Genomic DNA, 9,482 nt, shown 5'->3' with positions numbered 1-9,482 from the left:
TTTCTTTCTCAGTCAGAAAACTTTCCCAGACAACACTTTACCAGACAGAAACTATCAAACGGAACCTTAGCATGATTAAATTAATATATAAAAATATATATATATATATATATATATATATATATATATATATATATTAAAAATGTCTTATGTTAGCAACAGTAAACTCTCAGCTTTTTTGTTTTTTTTGTCTATTTTGGTCCTTCTACTTTCCCTATTTCTCTTCCGTTTTTTATATATTTTTTGTTATTTGGCTGTTAAACGATTGTGTCAAATGGTTCTTTTTTTTTTTTTTTTTTTTTTTGGGTCTGAACCATCATACAAAGTGCTACGTGCTGTGTTATGGGATCCAGATTTGCTACGTGTCACACCTACTCACGTCTACTATCGTAGTGGGCAATCTCATCCAACATGTTCTGGATGATGATCCACCGCCTCAATACAATGCTTAGATATCTTTCTCCCACTGTCTTTCTCATCTCCGGTCCTTCTCTACCTTCTACTTTCCTCCACCGCCTAAACCCAATTGATCTTCAAAAAACCCCCAGAAAATACTGATTCTTTAAATGTAGATTGTGAATGGAGTTCATCGTAAACCCCAAACCACAAACATGACCACCGGTCGCTACATTCTTATTTCCTTTTCCGTTTTTGATTTCTGCAGATTTTTCTACTGTTTATGGGATTCAGAAAGAAATTGATTGATGTTGTTCATAGGTATGTATTTTCTCTCTGTCTATATTAATTTCAATTTTGGAATTCCTTCTATTTTCTATTCACAAAACTTTTTGATTTTTGAGATTTATGAAATCTCTTTGATTATCAACCCAAGAGCTGATAACCTCAACTGTACATCGCCTAGAAGCAATTTTTTTTTATCAAAAATCCTAACATGAATCTTGATGGTAATGAAAAACGGCTTTTGAAGTCGTCTGCATGTGATGCTATCGTGCTCCTGCTCCCATCTTGAATGATTTTAAATTCATCGGGTAGTTTATCTTGTGATCTACTTCAATCGTAACAATATTAGGCAAATTTCGCATTCCGTAAAACTGTACTACTTTATTAGGTTATAACTTGGTATTTATGAAAATTCCTTCACCGCCTCATCTACTGCTCCTTTGTACCCTCTGCTCCCACCACCCACTATCTCAATTTACGTCTCCTCCACCGATTCCATCAATATCGGCAGGTGGTAGAAGGGGTTTTTTTATGTCGATTGTTTTTTGGTTCTGTTATCAGTCGTTGCTTCAGGTGTTCTTCAGCCGTCTCTTCCCGATCCTTCCAAGTCGGAGGCAAGGAACCGTTTCTTATCTCTACACTTTCTCCAACGCCACGATCTTTATGTCTCCTCCGCTTGATCTACTTCTCGCTACCTTTGTCTTCCAACCGAAGACCTCAGGAACGGTTTCGACACCGGTGCGTACAGATGGCCGCCACTGACCATCATTCTCTTCCAATGAAAATTCTCCACCGCCTTCATCGAAATACCCGTCCTCCACCACCGTTCTTTTTTTACTTCTCCTTTTATTCGCCTTTTTTTTTTCTATGTTTGTCTCTAGAAATTGAATCCTCTATAATCGTCTTTGAACTGAAAACCCTAGATGTTGAAGATGAAAGACGTCTGTTTTATAGAAAAAGATTGTAGGAATTAGGAACACCGCCAGAAAGCCTATGCGATGTAGAGGTAAGTTCTTAGACCCATGCTTCATCACTCGGATTACATGGTTTCAACTTATAACTAAAAAAAAGATTGAGAAGAAAGTGGATTTTGTAGAAAAAATAGATTTTTTTATGCCTGCTTCTCATTGATTCTCATGAAATTCAATATCTCTATTTCTGTTAATCTTACGGTTTTGGTGTTTTTCAGGGCTGAAGCACATGTTTCCCCCGAGAAGGATGTTTAAAACGACATAAATTAGGGGACGCTTAATGCTTTACAGCTCTATTCATCCTATTTTGATTGATTCTTTTTAGTTAATACTTTTTATTCGTTTGATGGCATCAGTGATTGGTTCCCTTTAATAAGATCAACATACAGGGCTAAAAGAGGTTAACCATCATTCTTCTTATCATTTATGCAGTTTTCTTCATGCAATTTGGGGACATCAGGAAGATTTGGATTGCAAGAAATAAGAAGGTTAGAACCTATACTTTCTTTTTACAAGAGAAGGGCGCAAGGTTGCTACTTTTGGTTCCATTATTTACTAAGAATTAACCGGAATAGAATTGTTATCAGGTTACACATTTTTTTTTCGCATTTTTACCTATAATGGCATTATAAACAAAAAAACTTACATTTTCTACCAAATATATAACTTAAAAGAATTCTAATCATTTTTATGCTTCTTTGTGAAGGTATGGGGGGAGAAATTGGGCAGAAATCTATGACAGATTCAATTTCATATTCCAGAACAAAAGTCGAAGTAAGTAATGATTGCTATTTTGGAATTTATATATATTAATTGTCATTTCTGTTCGGTTAACTACGGATCATAATCAAACAAGTTAGTTAATGAGGTTTCAAAACCACTGTCCACTGGGTTTTCAGTTTTGGTCTTGGTCGATAATGAGGTTGGATTATCATTTAACCGTTTTCTTCAATTCACCCCTTTGACAATGTGGCATAAAAAGGATATTTATTTTATCATATCTACACTTTGTTATAAACATAATAAATTTAGTTCTTGCAGCCTTTTGCGAGAACCATTTAAATCTTTACCTCTTATTTGGACCATCCATGAAAAAACACCAGGGAACTTGACTCCACTGCTGATGCATCAGAAGTCTAGATGGCATACCGGGAAACAACACTAAAATATTATTCTGATAAGGTCCGATTTTTATAAAAAAAATTATACATAACTTTTTTTTTTTTTTTTTTGAAAATATGCCTAAATATAACCTTGTAATTGCCAAATTTAGCAGTGTACTTTCTTTCTTTTAGAGCAGGCAAACATCAAAGATTGTATTTTCAATTTAGTCATTGAAAAAAATAGCACTCACTTAGATCATTGTTCCCTCCTCTGCTTAATCACGACCCACCTATAATTTTGGTTACATGTGCTCTTTATATGTTTATTTCTGAAGTATTGTAGCTTCCTTTTAATATCAATTGTTGGTTTTTAGTGGTTATTTTTGAAGGATTTCAAGAAGAAACATAGAAGCAGCAAGCTAGAGAAGCCAATTTCAGGAAGAGGGAAGAGGTACTCAAGAAATGTTGTCTACATATATGTTTATCATAATGTAAATATATTTTTAAATTGGTAATCACTCATAATAGTAATTACATGAGTAGTGAGCAAACCAATGACTGAAAAACTACATTTTTTTAACAGATAGACAAAAATCTCCAAATACACAAATAATTCACTGCAATTATTAGATTCATAATATAATAGTTTAGCACATACTAATCCCCATTTTTCTTGATGTTTATTTGTTTTGGTTACGATATTTAAGGCCGAGTTTTTTATTTTTTTGACTTTTTAATTTTAATGTTTGCAAGGTTTTAAAACCTACACACCAGATTTGATATCCAAGAATATTCTTGAAATGTGTTCCATCTTGCTGGAGTTGATAGATGATGTGTCTTCTGTTAAGTGCAATTTCATAAGCGATTCCATGGTGTATTTTGACCTTATTTATGATGATTGTTCATTCATCAAAGCGCATAAGCATATTATGATTATTGTATTAAAGGAGGTGTATTGACTAGCTTACCATCTCATGCTATAAGTGGGTATATTTTATTATGCCATCAAATCTAGGTTTTTGGAATGTTCACATTTTAAAGTTGGTTGCTACTTTAAAGTTTTCTTGACCATAAATTTATAGAAACCAATTTTAATTTCTCAAAACAGTTGTATTTATATTCTAAAATAGCAATGAACTTTAAATTTAAACCTTCCCTGACCCGTAGCGAAGCAAGGGCTCCCTTTCTAGTTCTTATTATAAATGATCAATATTATACTTAATTTTTTTTTTTTTTTTTTTTTTTTTTTTTTATAATTATTCTGTAGTTTTGCATCAACTAACTATTCCCTTCTTCTGTTACCGTTTCTTCTTTGTCTGTGGTACCAGTACCACCATCATCAGTTGCAGCTTCATCCATGGCTGGATTTCCCTCTACTTCTTCTGTTGCAACAGTGGGTTCATCTGGTGGTCTATCGTCTTCATTAACTTTAGCCTTCTGTAATAAGCTCCAGTACATAATGCTTGCTGTTAGGATCAAAATCATCTTCGGGTTAACCTGTCAACAATTAAAATTCGTAGTTGATGATGATGATGATGATGATGATAATGACACAACTTGTAAAGTTGTAATACAAAAGGACTCAATAGCAGTATTAAAATGATGTTACCTCGAGAATATCTTCAGGCAATAAGAAGATAGAACACCCCAGTTTTCTTGCAACACTAATTATATACGTTGCGTTTAACTTCTTATCCTCCTCTGTAATAAATCCAAACAAAAAAAAATGTTTATTTTCTCAAATTATTGCATCAATGGAATGAAGTTGTGAAAGTTTAAAAATTACCGGTCTCGCCCTTGGTAACAAGACCCCAGTTTACCACCCTCTTTTCCACTGCACTAAGAAGCTCAAGAAAGAAAATACCATCTGATAGGCGTTTATCCTGAATAGTTGCAAAGTTTATAGTTAATTAATATGATGAAATGGGATTATAAGAAAGAATGGAGTTAACAATATAATAGAATGTGCATGGTAAAAAAAAAAGCTTCATTTATTTATTAGAGAGGATTATAAATTAAATTGATAAATTAATAAAGAAAAAATGTTGTCACGTAAAATTAAGCTTCAATCAAATAAAGATATATAGTGAAATAAATTGCATATAAACATATTTCATGAGGTGATTTTTTTTTTATTCTTTGAAACAGTTTTTAATTTTTTTAGTGATAAAAAAATACCATGCAATCTCAAAATAGAATTACAATAGAAGAAATTACCTTCCACAACATTCGTTGTATGATGATAACTAAAATGTTTTAATTTTCTTATGCCATTTTAAATAATGAATTATTTTTATATTCAAAAAAAAAAAAAAAAACTAAGAAGTTTTTGATTTTTTTTTTCTAAAAAACATAGGTTATTAAAGATAATATAAGTAAAAGAAATTTATAATGCTTCATTCCATTCCATTCCCTCTTTTATTAATGCATATCAAAACACTAGTAACTATTCATGGGTATGTTTGGCTTACCTTGAAGCTATCCATGTGTCCTGATTTCCCTGTATCTTTCACTTTCTTGTTTGCCCATTGTAAAATATCAGCATCCGTTATTTCCTTTCCATGTCCATGAGTTCTTAAGTTTTTCAAGAGTTGAAGCATGCTAAATCTCATCAACTGCCATAAGAAAGCTGGGTGCATGCAATAATATCCAAACCTAATCACTAATTTCCTTCTTTTCTTCATCATACACAAGTATTTAAACATAACGCAAGAATAAAAAAAAAAACACAAACCTATTATAAGCTTTTTGTTTCCTGCAACAATGTCATTCCCAGCAACATTCACAAGAGAAAAATTTAATTCCTTTCCAATGCTTACAACTTGATTGCAATTTTCAACTTTTCTAAACGGCATTTTAATCGGAGGTTTGTTTGCTAGCCTCCATGTAACAGACCCTGGTGCAAGTTTATCAAGAACTTCCAAAAGAACCCATCTGTACAACAACACAAAAGAAAATATTAAAAACGTTAATTTTTAATTTCCAACAATCCTTGAGTGAGTATACTGACTATAACAAATGAGAGAACCAACCCGTCTCTGATATCCTCCCACACATTGTTAACATGTGTTTCAACTCCAAGACTGTTTATCCACATTCGGAAACATCTTTCTTCCCTTGATGTGGTTTCATCATCCGTCATCATTTCAGCAAGCACATTCGTAGTCTTTGCTTTATCTACTTTAAGCCCATTCCTGTTAACAAATTACATGCGGTTATACTTTTTACCAAAGGTAAAAGAGAAAATCACATAATTAAATAACCACTTCTACAGGTGACCTTAACAAATTGACCAAACTTTTTTCTTTTAACACAAATGATCACATATTTTGCAATGGGCCATCGTGCCTACAGCAAAATCGATTTCATTTTTGGTTGTGTGAATTGAATCATTCAAAAAACAATTTCATAAAGTGATTTTGCACCGGACCCATTACGAAATATGTATCATTTGTATAAAAAGCAAAAGAGTTGGTTGTTTTGTTCTAAAAATGGTTATTTTTGGGATTTTCTCAAGATAAAAACGTATTTTTTTGTGCATGAAGTAACAGGACCATACCTTTGATGGAATATTTGGGCAACAAATGCAAGATTTAAATTTGTAGATCCTTCCACGATATCCTTCGATGTAACATATCTTTTACAATCAAGTTTCTCAGCTTGCTCAATAATCAATTTTGCTCTTTCTGTTGGATCTTTTGTCTCCAAAGTTTTAGTGCTTCCGTGTTCGGGAGCAAGAACATTGAGTAAATGAGCGTACGCCTCTCCATCCTACAAGCCAAGATATTTAGATCAACTATTAGTATTAATCGAATGTTTGAGCATTATATGTATATTTGAATAGTATAGGGGCTTGTTGTGTAATTCTCCCATACCTTTAGATCGGACGAAAAGTTTGTAACTTCTTTCTTGTAGCCTGTTTTTTTTAACTGGTAATTCATCCATTTCAACAGAACTTTTTCGGGGGCCAAACTCATGAGCTCTTCTGCTTCCTGTCATTCAACATTGTAATATCAAGTAAGTAAAATAAACCACAAATTTTATTAGATAACACAAACTTTGTAAGAAATCAAACAATATATCAATCACCTTACTATCTTCAACCATTTCGGCCAACTCAGGAGTTTTCTTGAAATCAACATCGGCTAGAAGTTGTATCTGAAAATGTCAAAGATTAAGTTAGAAAGATAAACTATGAATTAGTCAACAAAAAAGAAAAAAAAAACATTGATCATTACCTTAACTATTTGAGAAATCAACCCGAGTAATAGGTGAGGCTGTCAATATGAACCAAAAAAGATTAATAACTTGAATTTACATCTTTTGAACTCATAATTCCATCAACTTACTCTTCCTTCAGCCAAATCCTGTGTGCCAATGTTGACAACAGTGCAGCCTATAGCCTTTGCAGAATTGAGGCAAAGAGTATGATTTTCGTTTCTTTCCCATGGATTAAGAACTTTTTTAGTGTTAATGGCACGTTCATCTATTGTACCAGGGACGGCTATATTAATCAGCTTACTACAAAAAAACGCTTTCACAAATCAATGAAAAGCATTGTTCTAAAAAGAAGAGTTTATGGAAGAAAAGAAAGAACATTTAGTTGTTGATACCATAAAAGAACTCCATCTTTGGCTAGATCGAATAAAGCATTGGTGGCAGCGTCTATAGGAAGAAAGTCCTTTAAAAACTTGTCTTCTCCTAGAAAATTGTTAATGTGGTTAACATATGAAGCTTTTTCTGTCTCACTAATGCTATGGCGAAGGGTGGTTGCACCGGACTTGACAAAAGATGAAGTAGTTCTGAAAGTTTTTGAAGTACCCAATTTTGCACTTGCTCGAGCTTGTAAATTTAAATATACCTATAATCATCATAAAATGAAAATGATAACTTCATTCATATATACATACCAACTAAAGAATCAAGATCCAATTCCATAAGGCCCCATTTGTTACACTAGACATGACAAATGATCTTGTAACTAGGACTGAGACTGATGTTAATGAGACAAAAACTGTCTACCCAAAAAGGTGGGACAAGAGTGTCTAACATGTTTGATGCTAATGCAACAAAATTTGTCTCATACAAAAAGATGGAACAAGGTGAGACAAGACTGTTGTCTGTGCAAAAGACATGAATGTCTTGTTCATTCTCAAATAGAAAATAGTTATTCTCAAATAGAAAATAGTTCTGGGAAGTTTGTCTAGTCTTGTGTAACAAATGTAGCCTAAGGGATGGTTTTCGACTCACCCGAAGGAACCCCTCAAAATCCAAATCTTTGGCCAAATCACTATAAGAGTCACCTAGCATACGTGAGACCTCATCTTGGCTTGATACTTCATTGAAGGGCTTTAATTTTGCCAAAACTGGCGGTAAATCTACTATTTTGACTGTGCCGGCTTGATTTCTTGCTGAAATAAACTATATAAACAAGATCCGAAATGAGCCAATTTGATTATGTTGAATTTAAGAAGAAACGTAAAAAAAAAATTAAAATGGCATACTTTGGTTCTAAGTTTACGAAGCTCCACTTGTGTGAATTGGCTCTGAAGCCATGGATCATTGACAAAGACACCCTCGAATGTAGACATCTTTGGCTTGTTTCCACAATTGAGAAAATCTTGAAATATATCAACGACAATTAAACAATCAGATGCGTTAATCGCAAAGAACCCAGATGAACCAATATGCATATAATCATTCAAGAAAATAGCAATCTACGCGAAGGTGGTCATATGGATATATATCATTGTGTTCAAGAACAAACATTACAAGATCGAACTGTTACCATCAAGAAGCACAAGATTCAAGAAATTACAGATGGGATGAAAAAAAAAGCAAATAGCAAAACCTTAATAAGATTGATCATGGATCAATAATCCATGTTGAAGAAGCCGGAGAATCGACGTAGGGTTGCTGATTGGTACGTTTCGGTGATTTTGTTTATGTGAATGGAAAAAGATGGAGGGGGAGTGCATAGAGAGAGGAGAGAAAATCGTATTGTCTGTTGGACCCGCGTAAACTTGGGAAATGAAAATCGAAGAGAAGGTGGTGGTGGTTTACGATTGTGATTTGTATCGTCGTCTTATTAACATGGGGTGGGGACTTGCCCATTTTGAGTGCCAAAATTATCGCTTTGGGCAAATTATAAAATCACTCCCTTAATTTAATCACAAACTTCATCTTTTAATTTTCTCAATGTCATCCTACGTAATTAATTCGTTTCCAAAAAAAATAGTGTTTATTATTTAAAAAAAAAGGACAATTAGAGATTTATGTTACTATCAATACAAACACTAATTTTTTCTTATTTCCTCTCTGTCCTAAAACAAACCCCTTCTCTTCCTTTTGGCATTCATCGACCATCACATAACAAGGAAGAAAGGCGCCATGCTTGATTTCTTTATTAGAGTCTATAACAATTATTTGCGTTGCTCATGTGGATACAAATAGAGGTGGTCATCATTTTTTGTCATAGTTTCTACACTAAAAGATATCCATTTAAACCTAAGGTAAAATCAACAACCCTTTGTGGTTGTGTAATTTGGTTACTCATGTTTGATCCAAAATGAAATTTCTTATGAATTAATTTTAAACAATATTTTGTGGTGTGTCATTTGTTTCCTATATCCATTAATTCTCAATAATTATACCAGAGCTTTTATTGAATCTCTTTGATTTCCTTATTGATCTTTTCTGATTGTTCATCGTCATCCATTTTGATGAT

The 9,482-nt window shown here is 33.2% G+C and overlaps 2 protein-coding genes across 10 annotated transcripts; one reads left to right on the top strand and one right to left on the bottom strand.

Moving 5' to 3' along the window:
* Nucleotides 1-382: 382 nt before the first annotated feature.
* LOC145116004 (uncharacterized) lies at nt 383-4,528 on the top strand. Of its 9 annotated transcripts, none has more exons than XR_013711818.1 (6): nt 996-1,419; nt 2,085-2,140; nt 2,359-2,426; nt 2,756-2,834; nt 3,130-3,206; nt 4,084-4,528. XR_013711818.1 is itself a non-coding variant. In XM_079052372.1 (5 exons), the coding sequence occupies exons 1-4, from the start codon at nt 1,087-1,089 to the stop codon at nt 3,162-3,164; spliced, it is 492 nt and encodes a 163-aa protein (XP_078908498.1). In that variant the 5' UTR covers nt 1,003-1,086; the 3' UTR covers nt 3,165-3,206; nt 4,084-4,528. The 9 variants fall into 9 exon arrangements, 2 of the variants coding, with proteins under 2 accessions (XP_078908498.1, XP_078908497.1); XR_013711817.1 differs by lacking the exon at nt 4,084-4,528 and adding an exon at nt 3,509-3,813; XR_013711820.1 differs by lacking the exons at nt 2,756-2,834; nt 4,084-4,528 and adding exons at nt 1,605-1,687; nt 3,509-3,813 and having other exon boundaries at nt 1,004-1,419; nt 1,871-2,140.
* On the bottom strand, nt 4,002-8,792 carry LOC145116003 (Actin binding Calponin homology (CH) domain-containing protein). The gene is made up of 15 exons (XM_079052370.1): nt 8,607-8,792; nt 8,260-8,375; nt 8,006-8,176; nt 7,369-7,616; nt 7,105-7,276; nt 6,994-7,032; nt 6,845-6,913; nt 6,631-6,747; nt 6,315-6,526; nt 5,788-5,949; nt 5,490-5,689; nt 5,227-5,384; nt 4,542-4,638; nt 4,365-4,456; nt 4,002-4,252 (listed from the first exon to the last, which is right to left on the bottom strand). Exons 2-15 carry the CDS (start codon nt 8,344-8,346, stop codon nt 4,034-4,036), a joined length of 2,043 nt encoding a protein of 680 aa, XP_078908496.1. The 5' UTR covers nt 8,347-8,375; nt 8,607-8,792; the 3' UTR covers nt 4,002-4,033.
* Between the last annotated feature and the right edge of the window lie 690 nt (nt 8,793-9,482).

This window comes from Lactuca virosa, chromosome 5 (assembly GCF_052849685.1).
Source record: "Lactuca virosa cultivar CGN04683 chromosome 5, Lactuca_virosa_CGN04683_v6, whole genome shotgun sequence".
NCBI lineage: Eukaryota > Viridiplantae > Streptophyta > Magnoliopsida > Asterales > Asteraceae > Lactuca > Lactuca virosa.
Note: the sequence above shows the minus strand (reverse complement) of the source record. Positions and strands in the feature narration are given on the sequence as shown.

Excerpts from the sequence above, each read along its gene's own strand:
- LOC145116004 (XM_079052372.1), top strand. The coding sequence starts at position 1,087 with ATGAAAATTCCTTCACCGCCTCATCTACTGCTCCTTTGTACCCTCTGC. Across the intron at positions 1,420-2,084 it reads CAGGAACGGTTTCGACACCG|TTTTCTTCATGCAATTTGGG; the intron begins GTGCGTACAGAT and ends TCATTTATGCAG. Across the intron at positions 2,141-2,358 it reads GGATTGCAAGAAATAAGAAG|GTATGGGGGGAGAAATTGGG; the intron begins GTTAGAACCTAT and ends TTCTTTGTGAAG.
- LOC145116003 (XM_079052370.1), bottom strand. The coding sequence starts at position 8,346 with ATGTCTACATTCGAGGGTGTCTTTGTCAATGATCCATGGCTTCAGAGC. Across the intron at positions 7,617-8,005 it reads ATTTTGAGGGGTTCCTTCGG|GTATATTTAAATTTACAAGC; the intron begins GTGAGTCGAAAA and ends TGATGATTATAG. Across the intron at positions 6,748-6,844 it reads AAATGGTTGAAGATAGTAAG|GAAGCAGAAGAGCTCATGAG; the intron begins GTGATTGATATA and ends GTTGAATGACAG.